The sequence below is a fragment of the Vigna angularis genome, chromosome 5 (genome assembly GCF_016808095.1).
Source record: "Vigna angularis cultivar LongXiaoDou No.4 chromosome 5, ASM1680809v1, whole genome shotgun sequence".
Classification (NCBI taxonomy): Eukaryota; Viridiplantae; Streptophyta; class Magnoliopsida; order Fabales; family Fabaceae; genus Vigna; species Vigna angularis.
In genome coordinates, this window is record NC_068974.1 from 32,286,879 (window position 1) to 32,310,149 (window position 23,271).

Consider the following 23,271-nt stretch of genomic DNA (forward strand, 5'->3'; position numbering starts at 1 on the left):
AATTGGCTCAGCCCAGATTTTAAGAAAATCCAGACAAGGCTTGAAAAAAAGAAGAAAGGTCATTTCTTCGTGCATCCATATTTTACCAACCTGACCCCAATTTTCTCTAGCTGCACCCCCTAGCTGTCAAAATCCCACTTCTACCCTCATGCATTGAAAACCTTAATTTTGTTTTCTCCCCATCTTTCCTTTTCTCATCTTTATGTTTTCCTTCACCTTAATTTTTTTTTATCTACTTCAGAGTGTGAGGAGCTTTTTTCCCCATCCATCTTACCCTTCATTGTAGATCCATAAACAACATTGTGCTTTTTATATCATTTGTTATAAAAGGAAAAGGTTGGAGAGAAATTACTCGGAGAAAAAAGAACTGGGATAAGAAAGGTAAAGATAGGAGAGAAAGGTAATTAGCTTTTTTTTTTGAGTGAGGGTGAAAGGGGAGTTATGAAAGTTAGGGGGTGCAGCATGAAAAAATGGGGACAGGGAAGAAATAGCCTAGTAAAAATGCTTCTGGCTGTAGCCCACTCCGACGTATAAAATTAACAATAAGGGAATATTGGTAAATGCACTCCCAATTATACGAAGTACACCTCAAATTTTAAAAAGTTGAAAATTACATTTCAATTTTCTAAGCCTGACTTATCTTCAAATGCGAGTTTTAATTTTATTTACTATATATTTTTTTTACTCTTATAAAATTGATGATTACTATTTTAATATTTAATTTATAATAATATATGAAGATAATGCTCTTCATACACAAATAATTTATTTTGCTTTTAATTATATTTTAAAATAAAAAATATTTGTAATAATCTATATACTATTATATAAAAAGGATTTCTCATTAGTGTATACATTTTTTCTCCTTTTTACCCTTTAAATAATTATTTTTTAAAATTAAAATAATTATTTCACCAATTTTCCTTTTAAAGTTGATGTTTATTATAATTGACATTTTTTATTTGAAATTTTTAAAATTTAATCATTATTTAAATTAAAATAATTATCTATAATAAATTCTAAAAGTAATTTATAGTTATTTTTTTTTATATAATTTTTATTATCATAAGAAAAAGTGAACATATAATATGTTCTCACTAGTAATATATAACCAGTCTATATTAATATTTCTATAATTATCTATAAAGAAAATTCTTTTTTTTCATTTCATGTATTAATTTTACCCTTTAAATAATTTTTTAAATTAAAATAATTATTTTATCAATATTACCTTTTAAGGAACATTTTTTTCGATTTGATCATTCTTTAAATTTAACTATTTTATAATTAAAAAGTTACCTACAAATTAAATAAATTTTGCATAGAGAAAAATTATAAAATTTATTTATATTTACTTTTATAATTATAATAATAATTATTTTATTATTTTTAATTATCATAGAAGAAAAGTGAACACATTCACCCGTTTTTATTAGTAATATATATATATATATATATATATATATATATATATATATATTTTTTTTTTTTTTTTTTACTAGTAAAGGATACCGTGCTAATCAGAACTTACCAGAAAAGTAAAAGAAATAAGTATATTTATAGTGTAGATTTTACACAAAAAACTGAAAATTACTCCTTATCTCTTTTCACTCATTCTTGCAAGTTTGTAATCTTGATTTCACTCAATTAATATTCTTATTGTCCAATAATGATTGAGGAATGTTCTTTTTGAACAAAAATAATGCTCTAACAATGATTTTTGTGCTTTGAAAAAAATCACTCATTTATATATAAAAATCCATTATTGGTAATTTTAATTGAATATATAATTAACGTCGATTAAAAAGGGAAAGGTAGCCTTTCCTAATACTCATATTAAAAGATTTAACAATCAGTTAAGAACCTAGTTTCTATAATATATGCATTTTAATAGATTTAGCAATTAGTTAATTTCATCAGAAACATATAAGCATCATAAAAAAATACTTTAACCATATTTGTAGCATCATCAAGAATATTTTCCTACTCATATTAGCTCTCCTATCAACAATTTATCCCTTTTTTTATGATGGCCAACCTTTGTGTTCCTGCATTCTGCATTCAATTTTCTCTCCCTTTGAACATTAACAAAAAATAAAATAGAAAACAACACATACTTGAAATGCATATATGACTAGTTTAGCCAAATGTACAACTAAACTAAAATTCCTAAATATAGCAAATATACAATCAGTAGTATGGTTATATTCCTAACATAGGAAGATGAAACCTGATTTGAAATCCATGTTACAAATCTAAGTGTTACTTTTTTTCATATAATCTACTTGGTTATATTAATACTAACTTATGTTTCAAACGTTTTCAATTTAATTAGAGTTGTAGAGAAGTCTAAAACACAACAAATTCAAGTATTATATCCAAATGTTGAAAGTCATTCATCTTAAAGTTATTAATTTTCGCATATCAATCTATGACCTTGATATGTGATTATTTTTCATCGTGTTTAGTGTAACAAACAAAAAGATTTATAAAAATGTGACTATGAAATCATGTATTGGATAAAAATCATCATTTGAGCTATAATTAGAGATGATTGGACAAAAATAATATATATATATATATACACCTTTCATATATTAGAAATCACAACAAACTTTAATCATTAATATACATATATAATGAAGTTGTGTTATTTTTTCAACAGTTTAAGAATTTATTATCAATAACAAATGACGCTATGATGAAAATAAGACAAAAGTGAATCATGTATATATTAGAACGGTGGAGTTAGAATCTACAATAGCATTAAGACTTTGCTTGAAAACTATTTGGGACAATATTTTTATTATGAAAATTTTAGTTTTGATAACTTTAGTGTTAATAATTACATTTTGTGTTAATAGCTTTAGTTTTAATATAGGGTTAGATATGTTTTTCGTCCCTTAAGTATCACACGATTTTGGTTTTAGTTCCTACTCGAAACTTTGATGGTTTTTAGTCCTCATAGTTTTGAAACTCTTACTATTAGTCCATGGTGTTAACTTTTGTTTGACGTGGCTAACGGTCAGCCCACGTGTCATGTCACCTAACTACTTTTAATTGACGTGGCAGTAAAGGTGTGGTTGGTGTGGTTGTCGGTCGGCCTAGTGGGTGGTCGACCACTCGGTCTGGTGGTCGGCATGGTGGTCTTTGCCCATAACCGTTTGGCCTTTTCCCAACACCGTTCGGTCTTTCATGTATTGCACTGCACTCGTCACCATAACCGTTCGGTCTATGCCCAATACCGTTCGGTCTTTGCCCAATACCGTTCGGTCTTTGCCCAATACCGTTCGGTCTTTTTCCAATACCGTTCGGTCTTTGCCCAATACAGTTCGGTCTTTCATATATTGCACTCCACCCGTCACCATAACCGTTCGGTCTTTGACCAACACCGCTCGATCTTTTCGGAACACCGTTCGCTCTTTGACGAATATCGTTCGGTCTTTGCCCGATACCGTTTGGTCTTTCATATATTGCACTCCACACGTCACCATAACCGTTCAGTCTTTACCCAACACCGTTCAGTCTTTGCCCAATACGCACCAGGCCGACCGACCACCAGACATTGTGGCCGACCACCCACCAGGCCGACCGACCACCACACCTTTACTACCACGTCAATTAAAAGTAGTCAGGGAAGGTGGCATCACACGTGGATTGGTCGTTAGCCACATCTACTAAAAGTTAAAGCCGTCTAATTTTAAGGATTAATAGTAAGAGTTTCAAAATTATGAGGACTGAAAACCATCAAAGTTTCGAGTAGAGACTAAAACCAAAATCATGTGATACTTAAGAGACGAAAAACATATTTAACCCTTTAATATATAATTTGTGATGGTAAATTTTCTGAATTGTGATGAAATAATTTCTATTTTTTAGGTTTGAATAATTTCTAAATGTAAACAAAACTTAAAAGAAAAAATAACATTTGATATTTGTTAGTGCACTAACCAAACATTAGAGATCCTTAGCTTTGGACACTAACAAAAGTCAAATGTTACCTAATTTTAATTTAAGAAAAATGACATTAATTAAACGTTGATGTGTTGTGATGTCCGTAGTTTCTAACCATAACGTCAAAATTTTCTCTAACGTCAAAAGTAAAAAATGAAAAATTGTGGTAATATTTACCAACCACAGATATTTCAATTAACGTCTTTTTATTCATTTTTATATTCTTGAAACTGTTACCCATAATACCACGGTAAAAACATAAAAGTTATATATGTAACAATCTTTTTTAATAATAAGAAAATAGTTATCATAATTAAAATAAAGTTGTCAAAATAATTATTGAAATAAAAGCAGTTACATAAAGTGTAGGATAAAATCTTCATACCAAAATAGAGTTATCACGCGTTTATATATTATTATAAATACTTAAATATTATTTTAGTTCCTAATTTTATACTTTGTTCAACTTGAGATTCAGATTTTTTATGTTTAATATGATTTATATTTTGATAAATTTTGTTCAATTTGTTTTTTAGTTAATGTCAAGTTTTCAATCATATGTATTATGCGTAAGTTTATAGTTTTTAATATTTTTAATTTTTTATTAATATTTTTAAATTTTTCATAATTTAAGAAAATGTATTTATATGTCAAGTCGATATTGTATCACGTGTCGAGTCAGTCTTATATTCAATTTAGTTCTAATTTTCGTTAAGTTTGTTCAATTCAGTTTCAATTTTATCTCTCTAAATTTGGACAAAATTAAGTTTTATTAAATATTTTTTCATTATTTTTAAACGGGTTAAATATGTTTTTTGTCCCTTAAGTATCACACGATTTTGGTTTTAGTCCTTACTCGAAACTTTGATGGTTTTTAGTCCTCATAGTTTTGAAAGTCTTACTATTAGTCCATGGTGTTAACTTTTGTTTGACGTGGCTAACGGTCAGCCCACGTGTCATGTCATCTAACTACTTTTAATTGACGTGGCAATAAAGGTGTGGTGGTCGATCGACCTAGTGGGTAGTCGACTACTCAATCTGGTGGTCGCCATGGTGGTCTTTGCCCATAACCGTTCAGTCTTTTCCCAACATCGTTCGGTCTTTCATATATTGCATTCCACTCGTCACCATAACCGTTCCGTTTTTGCCCAATACCGTTCGGTCTTTTCCAACACGTTCGGTCTTTGCCCAATACCGTTCGGTCAGTCATATATTGAACCCGTCACTATAACCCGTCACCAGGCCGACCGACCAGCAGCCATTATGGCCGACTACCCACCAGACCGACCGACCACCACACCTTTACTGCCACGTCAATTAAAAGTAATCAGAGAAGATGACATCACACGTGGGCAGGTTGTTAGCCACGTCAAACAAAAGTTAACGCCGTCCCATTTTAAGGACTAATAGTAAGAGTTTCAAAACTATGAGGATTAAAAACCATCAAAGTTTCGAGTAGAGACTAAAACCAAAATCGTTTGATACTTAAGAACGAAAAACATATTTAACCATTTTTAAACTACCTCTACCGATATTATTCAAATATAATATTTATTTATTTATTTATTGAATCTATTAATATTTTTAAAATATGAAAATGTCGTTTATAAATATTTATTGTTTTTCAAATATTTATTTTGTAATATATATATATATATATATATATATATATATATATATATATTATGTGGTTAAAAATGAGTTACATTTATATTAATCTAACTATGCATTATGCATTATAGTTAATAAGGGTAGCATTTAATGTTTCTATACATTAAATTTATCAAATGTAATGTAAACTTAACTAAAATAATATTATTAAATATGTGTAGCCGAATGTTGATGCGATATGTATTCTTTTACACTCAACATTTATTACTATGCAAATTTAATTTAGTAATATTGTTTTTTTTAAGTTTGTTAAAAACTTAAATATATTTTCAGTACTTTAAATTGGACATTTATTTTTCACTTAATTAAAATTTATATTTTGCAGTCCTTTATTTCGTATATTGTTATTTGTTTAGTTATCTTGTACAGTGAATGATCAGCAAATGTCCATCAATTTTTGAAGAAGTTATGACCTTATCTCTTAGTTTGATTTTCCATTCTTCATTATTCGAACACTTATTTGTGTAATAAATACAATGGAGGAGTTACACCAGTTACCTTGGTCGTATTTAATTATATAATAAAAATCTAACATCAATTAAATATCCAAATTAAAGTATAAAATAAATGAAAACTTTTCTTTATAAATTGATTTTTGTTAAACTAAATTTAAAATTTATTTTGCACAAAAATATTATGAATAAGTTTATTATAATTATTATATCACTTGCTAGAACTGTCAAAATGGGTCACAGTCCGCGGGTCAATCCGGCCCACCACGGGTTTGAGCCGGATTGGGTTTGAAAAAATTATATCTATTTTATGCGGGTCAGATTTCAACCCGGCTCATGCGGGTTAAACCCGTGATGGGCCAGGTTGGTCCACCAACCCGCCTACCTAATTTTATTTTATTAAAATTTAATTTTAATTTTATAAAAATATTTATTATTTTGTTTTTATTTTAAAAAGTTATTTAAGTTCCTTATTTTCAAAATTGGAGTGAAATTTGTTTAGATTTGAATCATAGAAAGTTTGTAATTTTTTTTTATTTAAAAAAAAGTTTTAATTAAGTGAGCTAGTGAGCCAACCCGTGGTGGATCGAGGCGGGTTCGAATTTTTTGGCTCGCTAATAAATGAGCCGGGTTGGATTGACTCATTAAGTGATCAAGGTGGACCGAGTCGGATGACCCATTTTGACAGCTCTACTTGCTATCAAATACCGTTAAAATACTTATATGTATTTTATCAACTGAAAATGAGTGAGTAAACTGGAAATTTTATATAAACTACAAATATGATTAAAGTTACAAGTGACTAAAAATTTCATTGATTTTGTTGTTAAATTAACTTCAAAGTCTATTTTTTTAAGATGATATTAAAATATGTTGTAATAATATTTGTTTGGTGTATGAGATCATTTATTATCTATCAATCCATTTATTACACTCAAAATGTCCAATTCTCGTACTAAAAATGAAATAATAATGTATAAGTGAACACATATATCATCTTATAAATAATATGTTTAAAGATAAATTATATTTAAAGTTCTAACATTTTTATAAATAAAATATTTGTTGGTGTTACATTATCACACCTTTAATTCAGATTTTGGAGTTTTAGAATAATGTTAGAAAAGTTAGGTGGGGTGATGTTTTTGCCACAATGCCATGTAATCTAAAGGGGTAAAAATATTATATATATATATATATATATATATATATATATATATATATATATATATATATATATATATATATATATAATTGGAGAACTAAAATTACTTGTGCCTCGTTTTTGAAGACTACAAATATATTTATGTTAATTTTAATAAAAATGTTAACAAAATTTATAAAATAATTATCTCAATTTAAAGAAAAACAACCTTGTTTTATTTTAAAAATAGTGAGATTAAATTGAATAAAAAAATATAAAGACTAAACATATTTCACAATTTTCGAGTAACACGTAAAACACAGCAAAAATAAAATTATCAAGAAAAAAAAGTTAAAAAATTTTAAAAAATTACAAATTGACATATAATATTAAATTTAACACTAGTAATTCAGTAGTTATAAAAAAAAAAATCAAGGGTTAAATATGTTTTTCGTCCTTTAAGTATCACACGATTTTGGGTTTAGTCCCTATTTGAAACTTTTATTTCTTTTAGTCCTCTTAGTTTTGAAACTATTACAATTAGTCCTTAAAATTGAACGGCGTTAACTTTTGTTTGATGTGACAAACGGCGAGTCCACGTGTGAGGTCAGCAATGTCAACTTCTATGTTAGGTGTCTGCCACGTATCTTTTCTTCTCTAAATCAGATTAGGGTTCTTCTATTCTGATTCATGATTTCACTGGAGCCGGTGGATTCATCGGCAGATCCAAAGCAAGACCCAAAATCGCAAGCCCAAAAACACCCACGAAGGCCGCCTAATTCTGGTTCCTCTCCTTGAAAGCAGTCTCCCCTTCGACTGCTCTACCTCTCCTCAAGCTCATCCTGTCTTCGCCAACACCGTCGAGGGCTTGCGCCCTTTCCTCTTCTCCCTCTCCGATTTCGGAACCCTCCCCGACAAGCCTCACAAGAACATCGTAAGGATGCTCAAAGGGAAGCCCTTTCGCAAGCCCGACATCTCCGTCACCATTTAGGATCTGCTCGATAAGACCAAGAGCAAGGGCAAGGATGGGTTGGTCGTCGATGTTGGTGCCAACGTGGGTATGACCACCTTCGTCGCCTCTGCCATGGGGTTTCAGGTTTTGGTGTTTGAGCCCGTGTTAGAGAATTTGCAAAAGATCTGTGAAGGGATTTACTTCAACCGAGTTGCGGATTTGGTCATTGTGTTTGAGGCTGCTACGTTGGTAACATTACCGTTTACAAGGTTATATTTCTTGCTTTATTTATTTTTTTAATTTAATTTTTATGTGCTATTTTTCGAGCTTGAATTGAATTTATGTTGTAGAAGCAAACTTGTTTTAGTTAGATACCAGTTCAGTTAGCTAAGAAAGAATCATTTGAAGTGCTTAGAGAGAAGAAACATAGAGAAAATTGTTGTTGATGGAAATAGATAAATTAATAAAAAACTATTTCTATTAGTGGGAAGCAACACGCCTAGTGAAGTATTGGTAAACATCCCCAAAAATTATGGAAAATTTAGAAGGGAAAAGCACAGTAAGCATGTTTGAGGAAAAGAAAAAGATGGAATCCCGATCATCTATAGAATGCGATGGAAGCACAGAAGTTGGAACATGGAAAGATGAATCTGATCTTTTTTATCTGGCGGGAATGGAAGAATTTGGTGCAAGGTACTGAAGCTCAAAAACATGGTCAGAAGGAAGGAGAGATATCTAATGTGCAAAAAAAGTAACTAGAAAGATGACATTACACGTGGACTTAATAATTAATAATTAAAAATAATGATCAAATTAATAATTAAATGATAGTGATTTTTTAAATTACATAATAAATAAAAATATTTTAATAATTTAAAATAATACACGTTAAACAAGACCAACCGTACATACTATAATTTAAAATATTATATTTATAAATGCCTACTATTTAAAAATACTCACGCAAATCAAAACATGTCTCAGAGATAAAAAGTGAAGACAATATATACTTATAAAGAAAATTTATTCATTTTTTACATATTTTCTTTCTAATTTTATTCGTTAAGCAATATTATTTTAAACAAAATAATTACATTTCTACTTTTATTCTTTTAATAATAACTAATTTAAATTTAATTATTTTTAAATTAAATAGTTATTGTAAAAACTAAAAAATAGAGGATCAGAGTTGATAGGTGTTTTAAAATAATGAGATTAAGTATTTTAATGTTAAAATAATTTTATAATATAAAAAAAATTTCATAAATTGGTCTCATTATCTAAAACATTTGTCATCTCTCTAAAACTCTTTCTGTGAAGTTTAGTGGTATAAAATTGATGTAGTTTTAGAAGAAAGGATTTTGGATGAGTTATTGGTCGTTTTTAGTTTAAAAAGAGGTTTTGATAGGTGAGATTTTGATTTAAGGGTTAAAAGAGAAAAACTGAGTTATAGGATGTATTTGGTGATCAATTGAAACTTATTGGAACCTTAAGTTGGTAGAAATTTGTTATAAAAATGGTTGGTAGTCAATAGATTGTGTTTTGGATGGTTTTAAGTTTATTTTAAGGGTTTTGACTAGTGAGATTTTAAAATAGAATGTCTGAGGCAAATTGGAATATATAGGGTTTGTTGTTGGGTCATTTTACACTTGTTTAGATCCCTAAGTTGCTAAGTTATGTGTTAAAATTGGTAGAATTGATTTATGGTCTATATAGTGGTGTTTTAGTTGGCTTGAGTTGGAATTTCATGATAAAATGAGTTAAACTCGATTTGAGTTTGATCATATACACTTAGATAGGTCAATTGAGGCTTAGAATACCAAATAGAAGTGGTAAAAGTTGGTAGAAGTGCATAAGGTAGGACATGTGAGGTTTAGAGGGTGCAAATTCTACATAATTGGTTTTTTGCAGAATTCTACAAAGTGGTTGGGCAAGTATTTAGGATGTTTTCGCAATGAGTTTCAAAGGCTAGGTGAGCTAGCTCTTTAGGCTAGAGAAACTCTTTATTTGAGCTCTCGCTAGGGAACGAGATCTGCTAGTTGGACAAGCTTGTGCTCGTTGGGTGCCATGATTTTGGTGTTGGGTGAGTAGGTTTAGGCATTCTAGGTTGTTTTGTTTTCTTTTCTCTACTATGTTTGGATATAAATGGTATGATGTTTTATTGTATACTCAGTGATATGATTTGAACTACATGATGGTATGGAATTGTGATTTTAAGAGTTCTAAGGAAGAATTCTTAGTGGTGGTATCAAAGTGTTGTTGGTATGAATGTAGGAAGCTTAATCTTTGGGGTTATTCTAACACGCTAATGATCATTCATTCTCAATTAGAGAGGAGTGATGCATATGCTTTGAATAGTAGGAGGTCCTAGTCTAGATGATCCATTATGGCCTAAGACGCGGAATAAACCAACCTTGTGTGTGTGGTAAGGTTAAACCCATTAGCAATGACTCTACAAAGTAGTAGAGGCCACCACAAGTGCATTACCCGCCATAGTTCGACATTCATACTATTCCCGGATGGTCAAGTATAGGTCAAAGGCATGAAATGTATATACTATGTTGCAATCTTAATATACAACGTTTGATTAACTCTGTGTGAAATGTATATATGATGCAATCTTAATATACTATGTTGATTCTTTTTATCATTAACTTGCCCCTCTTGTGTGTTTCTTTGTTGGTTGTTATTGTGTGATTGATTCTATAGGGATGATCATATGGTGGATGTAAGCAGAGTGAGATGATATGTTTTGGAGCAAACTTTAGGTGGAAATGACATACATAGAGGCTTTAGTATATATTTGTATATATTTTTCTTTTGGTTGTTTTAAAGAACCAACTTTTAAGTAGTTTTGGTTTAGTAACTTGTATATAAAGTTTATTTGTAATTATGTTTTATATAACTATGATGCGACTTTATATTTTTATGCTTGTTAACTATTTTATTTTATTAATTATGTGATAACTTCTATATAGTATTTATACTATTTAAAAGGAAAGGGATGTTACAATTCTTTTAAAATTGAAGTCATGCTAAATTCACATTGTTTAAATTTAGTTTTGATAGAATCACTAAGTTGACACAACTTCAATTGATATAACTTTAATTTAAAACGCATTGAACTAAAGTCATGTAATATAACTTCAACATAGTACATGAATGACATTTTTTACAATGAAATCATACCAAAGTGACAAGATTTGTCTATTTTCATAATTCAAAATTGTTATTTTAATAATTTTAAAAAAATTATCATTTTAATGTTTTTATCTAAAACTTTGATACAATTTAATTTTTAAAATTAAATCGATATAATTTATAAAAAAAAATTAACTTTAAGACTATACCTATTTACATTTTAAATTTGAATACTAAACTTTAACGAAATTTTCAACAAAGAAAACTCCAAAGTTTAGATATTAGAAAGAACATATTTAACGCATAAACAATATATACACATACAAATAGCACATGTTTCCATGAAAGCAGTTACTCTAATATGTAATAATTTTTTATTTTAAAAGAAGACGTGGACCCCACTATTTAAAATTGAAAATACGAGCTTCTAGCGTTTTCCTTCTCCCAAATCAGTAACCCCCACTCTCTTCTTTCATCTCCCACGCTGTTTTTCCGGTAAGAAAATGGCGTTACAGAAATCATTCCGAGAAAAACAAACTCGGGAGTTAAAGAGTGAAGTAGTACATGATGACACTAACACGGTTGCATGCATGTAACGTTGAAACGACAAATGTGACTAATCCCGAAAGCCAAACAAGAACGCAGAATCCCCAAATCCCGACAAACCGAAGCACCATGCAACTCCTCAAAACCCCTCTCTCATTCATTTCTTCATTCACTCTTCTCTCCGCTCTCAATCATGTCCATTCACGCTCTCAATTTCCAAACTCACAACTTCATCCGCTCCATGTGGGACGATGTAAGCACTCTCTCTCTCTCTCTCTCTCTCTCTCTCTCTCACCATTCTCTCACCGTTTCGGTAACTAATCGTGTGTTGTTGTTCCGATTCTCGCAGGGACTCGTCAACGAGCAATTCGTTTACCTTGAAACTTCGAGGCTACATCCTCTTCGCCGCGACGCTCTCCTACGAGCGGTCACCGTTTACACTCTCTCCTCCAAAAGCCTATTTTCTGCTATCACTATCCAGCTGTAACTATAACCGCCTAATTCTCTGTTTACGTTTTTGTTTCTTTTCTCATTTTACGCGAATTTAGGTTTCTAATAATTCTTGGCTTCGTTTCTCGGTGTAGCTGTGACTCATTTTTTCCTCTTGCGCAGTGAACAGCAGCAGGTTGATTTTGAAAGAGTTAGTGAACTTGCTCGGGATTTATATGCCAGATCGAGCAGGTAATAATATTGAATAAGTGAATTTACTGAATTTGGAGTTGGACTGTGTTTTTTATTATTTCACTGAAGTGGAGTGCTAACGGACTCTTTTTGAATGCATCCTTTATTATTCATAAATAAACCGTCATTTTGATTCCTTGAGTGTTACTTTCTTGAATTGTCTTCAAAAGAAAGAAATTATACTAGTTGTTCCTAAAGTGTGAATATCCATTGCTGTAGTCCTGAAATCATATGTTTCACTAACATTCAGCACTGTTTTGAAGGATTTTACTTGAGGATTAAGGGATGGCTCATAATATTTTCTTACTTTGAAAACTATTCTGGAGATAATAATACTTTAATTATGAAATTGATGGTTTGTTTCTTTATTATTGGTTTAACAAATGTGACTTACCAATTTTGTATACTCCAATAAATTTCAACCAATAATAATGAGTGTCTTGTTAGCATCTCTCTTTTACCGGATATCCTTGTCACATGTTTGCAGAGAATTAGTTGCTGCTGCTTGGACTTTGTTTTGGTCATTTACTGCACAAAGTGGAAATTTCACTTTTTATTCTAATATAATTTGCATCTGATTAGTTATTTGATTTCTGTTTGATGCTAAACATATTCCGAGCTCAACTTTCTTGTCTCTGCATGACATTCACTGTTTAAGAGCTCAAAAAAGATGTAAAATGTGTCATTTTGTGTACCAGCGGCGGGTGCCTTATGTTCTATTTTTTGTTAAGGTGTTTCTTAAGTGCCAATTAAATGTATGGAATCAGATCTCTACCATATATTTCATAACTGTTATTGATCATATTTGAAGATTGCTGTATTTTAAAAAAAATTACCAAATTTAATTTTTCGCGTGCTTTTTATGTTTCATCATTGGTAATCAGCCTAGTGTATCAGCCTGAGCCTTATTTAGTTATTTTTAGTTTTAACTTTGAATATAGTCTAATGGTTATATTGATTCATGTAACTCATTTCGCCTAGAGGGACAAGGCTTATTATTGTTGTTTAGACTTTAGATATTTTCAGTAATAAATTTCGGTTTTCCCTTGGTCATTGCAGTATTGGTGCAGAGCGTGTAAAACATGCATGTGTTGAACTTATTCAAGCATCTGAGAGAAAAGACAAGGATTAGTAAGGAAACTCCTCCCTTGTGAACGTGTAGCTTATATTTACATCGGCATTAGACAAACTTGTAGGTTCTAGTTGATGAATGATGATCAGTCTGGCTTTGTTGGATGCATGTTATACTGCCACCAAACTATGTCCAAACAATGGGTCATTTGCATTTCTGTAGCATCTATTTTCAATATGCTCTAATTCATTGTCATTTTATCTACTTGGATGCTTTAGTACCTACACAATATCATTCCATTTTGTATAATTACATATTATCTTAGCTTGATTAGGGGTGAGCAAGGATTTTTTTTTGTGAGATATTGGTTAGACATCTTGAAAAAAGCCCTGTGATGAAATAAGTCATCTTATTAATGTAAATGGAAGTATCTGGATCTTGTGCTTTATTAAAGAAAGTGTACCTTGTGAATTATTTCCATAATCCTATCTTATCAAGCTTACACTATACAGATCAAGATGTCTTAGGTTAATTGAATGCATATGTTGTTGAGAGGTCATCAGTTCATTGATTAGCTGCAAATTCTATTTTTCGAATGCAGTGAGGGTTTTAGTCTGCTAAATTTTACTATTATATTTTTTGGAAAATACAGTGTTAATAGTCTTATGAAATTAGGATACAACACAATTAAAATTATGTTAGTAGAATATCAAATTATTACGGACAGGCACTTAGAGAGTGGAAGATTGCATCATTGAATAATTTTTAGTGTATATAGAACTACTATATCATAGATTCGTTGCAATAAATTATTTTGTTCTTTCTCTTATTGTTCAACATCCTAGATTTTGTTCTAAAGATTTACCATTATCTTGTGATGTTTCAGTTGCTCCCTGGCTTTATATTGGATCAAGCACAGATTTTCTTGTTTGAGGGACAAATTTGAAACCCTTGTGAAGGTACATCAATATCACTTTAGCTTTGGCTTCAGAGATGGATTGAATGCAGTTTCTTTTTCCTCGGTCAGCAACTGTTGTTTTGTACCTGGCTTTTGTCTGTGTTGTTAAATAATCAGTGGCAATTAATGAACTAAACCCTTTTGACATTCTGAGTTTGGTGTTGATGATTATGATTTTCTTTTGTCTTTATTAAATAAAAATGTGAAAGACTTTATTACTATTATTTTATACACTTCCAATTTCTGGTGGGTTTTGTAAATTGTAGTTGGTGCAATGTTTTGTATGTGCTGTATGTCTCAATCTAGAGTATGTTTTTACATGAAAAAAATGGAAGGTTATTCATAAAAATTGTTGAAAAAGAAGTGCTCTTAACTTGGAAAGACATTATATTTTTCAGTTTTCTGCCTTGACTTAACTTTCTGAATTTCTTCATATTTTTATTTGCTCAAATTTCTAAAACACCAAATTTAAAGCATTTATGTTCAAATAAAAGAATATTAAACATACGAGGATTCAATTGAGAAGATTAAAAATAGAACCAAAATGGGAGTCACTTGAAATAGTTGTTATATTGATCACATTTTGGTACGTTAGAGCTTTTCCCTTTTCTTAAATTTAGAGGTTTTTTCTTTTTAGTCAGGGAGGGGCTGTGTGCTTTTCTTTCTTCTCTTGTTTGGAATGAAATTACTGGATAAGCGAAGCTCTGTGATATAGTTCCAAAGCCTTTCTTTGGTGCATATGGTGGGACTGAGAGCTCTTTTGTTTTGCTATATTTTTACAACATTCATTGTGATTTCTTCATAGCTCTATGTACGGAGGATACCCCATTCTCCTTATTCATTACCTATTTGTGTTAGTAACGTATCTTCAATCAAGAAATGAAATGGATAAAAAGGACACAAGGGAAAAAGATATCTCTGTGTGATTCTATTCAAATCTTATAGTTTGTGATATCATAAAACTTTCAAGGTGAATATGCTCAAAATTCAGGTATATTATGATTTTTTGCTTGCGATGAATTCATCGCTTGCATTTTTCATGTGAATTGGAGGATGGAGATCGATCAAAAAACATGCTCTACTGATTTAATGTTATCTTTTTAAGGTCAGGTGCAATATATGTGCAAGTTTTAATAGGAGAGTCATCTTTTTGAATTAATATTTGTCTATGCTATTTTCTGAGTTGTGTTCCTTAACGTGGATGTGTATCAGGATGGTACTAGGAAATTGAAGTCTTATGTTCTTATTATTTTTTATCCACAACTCTTAAATGCTACAGATGGAGAGGTCTATTCTCAACCTTGAGAATGCTCAGTGAGAAGAATGGATCACTTTTGATATCTACAGCAGAAGCATATCTGGTTGAAATTTCTGATGACATGCCTTGGTAATTTCAGTTGCTATTTTATATGCCTTTGGACACAGACTTTGGTTCGGGGTAATGTGATAGTCAGTTTTCAGTGTACCTATGTACTTGTTCATGTACATTTCAGCTTCATATTATGTGGTTTTATTATTTATGGGTTAAGTCAGAGTGACCTACATATGATATACAATTTATGGATGATTTCAAATTTCCTTTTGAAGGTTTTATTTGGCCTTTGAGAGTTATCCTATTCTAAACTTTTGTTAATTACAGTTTACTATTGGCATTGCATAATAATTCCTTGGTTGCTATCTGGAACTACTTTTAGTTGAAAATGTCCTCAGTAGTTTTCTGTTTTTCTGTTTTTTTGTTTCATATTCTTTATTCCCTTTTGTTTTAATGTTAGATAGAAAGATTCCGCTGTATAAACTAGTTTTAGTAGTGTGAATTCACCGAGTACTATGTGTAATTGCCCTTATTTATAATATTTGATATTTTTGGTGCCCGAAGGAATAACCTGGTATTGTTTCTCTATAATGGCTAAATTTTCCTATATCCAACATAGTAATGGTACTCCACCCCTGCTGTTGAGTTGGCCTATGAACCATGGACTTAGATCCTACTTGAAGTGTTGCAATGTTGTTGAATAAATTTCCGACAACACTTGTCGACATTTCTCATTAAGTTTCTAATTAAAAGTAAAGTATTGGCCCAAACACTTTAGGCACCACCTCTGTACAGTTCAGGCAATGGTGCTTATACCTCCATGTGAATGGACACAAGCCAATATCATTAAAGAATATTAAATTTTAGCTTTCAGAAAACCAACTTAAAATATAATATAAAATTTAAAAACAATATCTGTTACCTGTGAGACTTGTCGACGTAAAAGAAATAGAAACCTGACTTGTAGAGGGTGAATATATCTTTTCTATAAGATATTCCAATTTATAATTTTAAGATTTTTGGTGAAGTGACTAAGTTCATTTGTTGTAGAACAATATTTCTTAATATTTTTATTACTCCTCATCATAAGAAAAAAAATTGAATATCGAGATTTTGATCATCAATTCAGATCTTTTGTTATATTTATGCTACTTTATTTCAATAATTTGTCATTGTACACATTTGCGCATAAAGTCTCCGTGTCTTATATCTTAGGCATTAATCGTGTTAGTGTTTGTATTGTGCCTAGTGTCTGTGTTTTGTAGGATTTAGTGACTGGAGCGAGTAGGAAAAATGGAGCTGGTAATTACATAGACATTTCAATACTTAACTTAGGGTGGTACTGTAGAAAAGTAATTGTAGGTACACAAGGCTTACCTGAACCATAATCCTGTGTTGCTTATTTATAGTGTGTGTGTGTTCCGGGGGGGTAAGGTTGGGGCAAAGCTATGGTAATGGTAGCCGATCTCCATAACACATACCACCAAGCCCTATAAGATACACGCATTAAGTTTGACCATATTGTAATTCTTGTTTGATAAACTATAGAGAAATACGTGTGCACTTGCACACTAAATGATTTTATTTTTTAATTCCTAAAGAATGGATAGATCTTCATTAGGGTAGCAGACTTTTTCCTTATAGATAACCCTATAATCAAGTTACATCAAAACCTGAAAGCTCGAGTTTTCATCATGGAGTTAGTTCTTTTCGAAAATCATGAAGTTTGTCAGAGATATTGAATCATTTACACGCTTCTACTCCATACATCAGGAGGCTGCTCCTTGACATAAGAGCAGTTTATTAGCCAAGTTGTCACAGATAACTTTTTGTGATTTTGTTTGTCTGATATTTAGCTGACCTTGCACATCTAAGTGATTTTTTTTTTCATTATTTTGTGCATGTCCGGGGATGGGTGGCAACTATTTATGCTTTTCCTTCTTTAGTGGCATTTTTTAAAAGAAAAGAAAGACGAAATGACTTATCCAAAAGAGACTGAGAAACAAATTCATACTGTCAATTTTTTCAAAAATGAAATATTCTTAGTAAAGGAGAGTGTCAAAGTTTAACGTAAGACAATAAGGAAGATGGTTTTGAAAAGGAAAGTCTCAAATAATAGCTAATGTGGAAAACGATTTTGACAAAAATATCTCAAACTTCATATAATCTATTAAGGAAAATGATTTTGAATACTGATCTATTTTCTCCAGCCACGCAGAATGGTGAATAATCCTAACCAAAAGTTCAAAAGTATACTTTTATGGTATTATTGTGCCCTACACTAGTATGAAAGTCAATCTGACTTTTCTTTCTTAATTTTAATGTAATATCATAAAGAGAAAATGAGTTTCTAAAATCTACTTGTTATTGTTAGCGGCCTTCTTCCAATTATTGATTGCTAGAATTTGTGTGCGTGTTTTTTAAGTAGAATCATTGTTAGGTCTTCAACATATACAAAGTCTTCAACTTAATGGCATTAAAATGGTCTCAGTAATTTCCTTGAAAGTACAGCTGTACTGAGATAGGATAGGGTATTCTAATTAGTAATTAGTACGTTATTATTTCTTAAGATTTAATGCTAAAAGACATGATTATCTGTCATTTCCACATGTGTACTAATTAAGCTCTGCAACAGGACAACCTTTGTTTGTCTCTACTGATTTGGGGTATTTAAATCTGCAAGGGAAAAGTTAGCGCCTCTATTGCAAAACAATCTCTTCCAATCAAACCCTTCTAATTTTGATTTTCTATGGTGGATGTTTTTCTTTATTTTAACTTTTTTTTTAATAAAAACGAGTATGACCATTCTCTAGGGACTTCTGCTAGGATACATGTATTCATTGTTTGATGAGGTAGATAAACCCTTCTTAAATGATTTAATTCTGTTCAGTAATTGATTAGAGAAAGGATCTCTTGGTGTTTCCATCTTTAAAATTCTGTTTTTTTAACTTAATTGCTTTTTGTGGCGTGGCATCACCAGTTCTTTCTATATGGAGTGACTCAAACCTGTCCTCAGTATCTTGAAATTCAAATTATGTCTGTTCGTATGAAAATTTTTCTTATACATTTTTATTTGGAGAACTTGCTTCAACATCGAATACTGAAATTTACTTGTGGTGAACTTCTGTGTCAATGTTACAAATAACTGTTCACATGGTTACTTTTCTTGCCTTTCATGATTTTGTCCTTGTATTGTCTTTGAATTTTGTAGAGATAGATATGGTATTTCACATTTCAGATTCTCTTAGTGGATTTTGGTTTGGTCCTCCCACTTTTGTATTTCTTTTTTCTATTAATTGTATTTATAATGTTGCAAATTATTAGTACAGGTTGTAGTGCTAATCTGGGTAGGATTATTGCAACCTATATTATGATGCAATAACATTTTCCTTTTGATTAAAAAAAGAGCTGATAATCATTTTTGTCTTTCTGACCTGTGCTTCAATTTCTTTATCTACAGTGATATTCTGAGAGTTGATTTCTTTAAGCTGGTTTCCCTAGCTCGTGAAATGGAGGAAAAGAGTGCAAGGTATAATTGTCCATCTATTGTGTTTATGCCTACTGGTAAACCGGGCATATCTATATTCTTTGTTATCACTTTCTTTAATTGGACATAGACATTTAGTCTACAACGAGAACTGGCACGTTTTAAAGGACAGAAATAAGTGAAACTGACTGGAGTATACAACAAGAAAACATAATGCCTATAATTATTTTTTACTTCATTCACTGTCCATCTGTCTTTTTTCTGTTTAATTATTTTTTTATCTTCTAAAGCAAAGAAATATTATTGTCAAAGTAACTGTTGGCCTAAAATCATGAGCTGTTGAGCAATGGTTTAAAATTTGTTTTTGTTAAAGATTTAGAACCAATGTAAGACTTTGATCTTTTACTATCATTCTTCACAATAGATATATCAATTTCAGCATGGATGTATTTTCTTTTCTTCAAAGTTCAAACTCAAAAAGGCTCTTGCTTACAGGGAGGGGTGTATTGATACCATCATACATTTTGAAGTTAAAACTACTTTTAGGCATCTGCTTTTTTTTCCTTTCTGAAATATGATTTCTAACAGTTTTCAAAAATAACCTTTAAAAAGTGAGAAGGCTAAGTTTGAAACATTGAACACTGTTTGTGGTATTTATAGCCAGCTAGTGTTCCTTGTCTAGTAACATACTTCCCTCCACCTTTTTGTCTGTATCAGTTTATTTTGTTTGCACATCTAACTTCTTTTCTCTTTATTTACATTTATTGCATCTATTTTAAGCATAGCTATTTAGTGTATAATATGTTAAAAACTTAAAATATCTACTATTGCAGCATAGGGTGAGTTATAGTTCTTTTATTCAGACTTTAGAGCATCTGGCAAACTAGATTTTTTTTATGCTGTGCTGTACCATTTCAAGTGTGTGATGAACCATTGCATGCTCTCATAAGCATGAACGTAATATAAACATGATAATATTTTACTAAAAACCAAAAAAAATAATTAAAAATATTTTGCCATACCATTTTTATGGTAATTCTTCACAGTAACTGATATTAAATGTGCTTTTATTATATAATATCAGTTAGTAAGTGTGTCAGACGAGTGATCAACATTTGAATCTTCAATTGACTTGTTTATATTAATGATTGCGTATATACAATTAGTTAATATTCTGTTCAAAGATGGCATCTAGCACGGAATTATGAAACCCCAAAGAAATGCGTTTGTTTGGAATTTAATTACATACATTTATATTTCTCAGTTTAATGGGTGTGCTAGTACATTTATCTGCATCAACGAAGTCCATTTATTGCCTTGCATACATTTCTCGTTATCCATCATTTAACTTTAGATCTCACACTTACGAATTCATTTTGTTAGAAAAACACAAGCTTTAAGTGCCTTTATTTATTTGCATTAGTTACTGTCTTTAGTTTTCTATGGAATTTATTATATTTAATATCCCTGTTTCATTTTTTTAGTGAGTATCATTAAAAGTGTTTGTTTTGTAGGGTAGGTTAACCTAAGAATCACTCGTATCCATCCATGTTTCAAAATTCGTCTCCTGCACAGAAGTACACATGCATTTGTATGCACACACAAACACCCTTGCTTGGAGATTTTCAGGTATGATCACATCACACCATATTACAAACCAGCTTTTTTAGAAGAAAAAAGTGCTTCTTCAAACAAAAAAAAAAGTAAGAGGAAAGTGCAGGACTTGGTAAATGTATTATTGATTTTTAGCCTACTTGAGAATGCTAATATTGTGTGAAATGGCGATGGCTGTTACCTTGTAGACATCTTTTCAACTGTTTAACATGATACGGCTGGACACCAATCTAGGCCTGCCGTTTTCATCACTATATTTATGTAAGGGTGTTTATACTCTAGAAAAACCAATTCTAAATTCTAATAATAAAGCATGGATGCACTCAAGCTCCTTGTTCGTGTTCTTATTTGAGGGACACATTTTCTGAACCTTTGAATATGTCCGGAAGGAGGGGTTTGTTTTTAAATTTTTTATCTACTAGGAAATAAAGATAAGTCATCTTATAAGTTTTCTATCATCTCTTATTTTTATTTTTATTGAAGTTCTATAATTATATAAATTTTGAAATGAAAAATTTATATTCAATCACAAATGCCTCCAAACTATTCCTTCCAGACATAATCTTTACCTTTAATTTTGTTTTATCTTCCCTTCTGGTTACTTTGTGTTAGTTTTCTTGAACAAATTATTGTCTTTAGGTTCCAATTGCGAGTTATGCACTCAATTTATTTGGGAAAACTGAGCTAGTACGAGAAAATTGTGAAATTATTTTTATTATTTGGCCTGCACCCCATAGCCTTATAAAAATGACCTAATTACCCTAGATTAAAAAATTGAAAACCCAAATATTTATTCCTTCTTTTACGGCCTCAATTGTTTGTATGGCATTTATTGCTGTGTTCTTATATTTTTTAAAATTCCAATTATATTATTGTTGTAATTATAATTTTGGATTGTGCTATTCATAATATTTTGAATTTTATAATTCATAATGTAAATTACATTATAGAAGGGTACAATTTGTAATATAAATTTGAAAAATAATCTAAAATGTAAATTCACAATCTGCAACACATTATATTTTGGATTACAATCCACGATGTAAAATTATATTTTACATTTTGAATTGTACAATCTATAAAAAAAAGTTAAATAGTCAATTTAAAATGGAAATTACATTATGGATTATATAATTTGTAATGTAAGATTATATTTTGTATCGTACAATCAATGACACAAATTGAAACAGTCAATCCGAGATCAATTTACATATTTTGGATGATATAATTTGTAATATAAATTTATATTTTGAATTATACAATTTATAATGTAACTTAAATTTACATTAAGTATTGAAGTTGTAGTGGAAAAATAGAACATAGTAGGAAAATTACTTTTTTTGTCAACAATGTAACGAGAGACTTTAAAAAGAGCAAAAACAAAAGTGAATTTGTTTGCCTTCTTGAACCAAACTTATAGGGAAACCAGTTTTTGTCCAAAAGTGATGAGTTTTGTGATGAATTTTGATGCGCGATGTTCATTAGGGACTTCGAGAAGAAGTTCCTCTGAAGAATTTCTTGCAAGATTAGGAGGAAATGCCATGTCTAAGAAATCTAAGAAATGCACATGTAATAGCCTTCTTGCTAACCAACCAACGCAAATGCACTTGTCAAGTGTTGTAAATTGAAGTGTAGGGAGGGAGTAAGATTATTTCTTCTTGCACCCCATTGTTTCTTTTTGTACCCTTTTTTTTATGCACCCCAAAACCCTATGAGAATGATCTAACTACCCCTGAGTAAAATATATTAAAAGCCCCAATATTTCTTCCTTATTTCACAGTATTGCTGCACCTCCATTCGCTCCAATTCTCAATTCCCACAAACAACTTACAAGTGCATTTGTGTTGGTTAGAGGAAAGACTATTACAAGTATATTTCATAAGCATGACATTTGCTCCTGGAAGAAATTCTTTAAAAAGTAGCTTCTTCCTGAAGTCCCCAATGGACACTGCTCATCAAAATTCATCACAAAATTATTTATTTTGGGGCAAAAATTGATTTTCCCATAAGTTTGGCTAAAGAAGACAAACAAATTCACCTTTGCTTTTGCATTTTTTTTAAGTCTCTCCCTGCATTGTTTACAACAAAAACAATTCTCTCACTTCGTTCTACGAATTGTATAATTTAAAATTTGAAATATAATTTGTAACAATTCTCTCACTTCGTTCTACGAATTGTATAATTTAAAATTTGAAATATAATTTGTATTTTGACTTGGCCATTCATATTTGTATTAGAGATTGTAAATTCAAAATATAATTTTGTTTTAAGGATTGTACTTTTTAAA

General features: G+C 30.6%; 1 protein-coding gene and 1 pseudogene across 2 annotated transcripts; both read left to right on the forward strand.

Annotated features, from left to right (window-relative positions):
• Positions 1–7,834: 7,834 nt before the first annotated feature.
• LOC128196730 (uncharacterized) lies at positions 7,835–8,544 on the forward strand (annotated as a pseudogene).
• A 3,222-nt stretch (positions 8,545–11,766) lies between these two features.
• LOC108339980 (histidine-containing phosphotransfer protein 2) lies at positions 11,767–21,311 on the forward strand. 2 transcript variants are annotated; one of them, XM_052878605.1, is made up of 8 exons: positions 11,767–12,113; positions 12,210–12,343; positions 12,473–12,541; positions 13,601–13,672; positions 14,500–14,572; positions 15,851–15,958; positions 19,344–19,412; positions 20,885–21,311. In XM_052878605.1, the coding sequence occupies exons 1-6, from the start codon at positions 12,054–12,056 to the stop codon at positions 15,887–15,889; spliced, it is 447 nt and encodes a 148-aa protein (XP_052734565.1). In that variant the 5' UTR covers positions 11,767–12,053; the 3' UTR covers positions 15,890–15,958; positions 19,344–19,412; positions 20,885–21,311. The 2 variants fall into 2 exon arrangements, with proteins under 2 accessions (XP_052734565.1, XP_052734566.1); XM_052878606.1 differs by having other exon boundaries at positions 20,890–21,311.
• Positions 21,312–23,271: the final 1,960 nt, after the last annotated feature.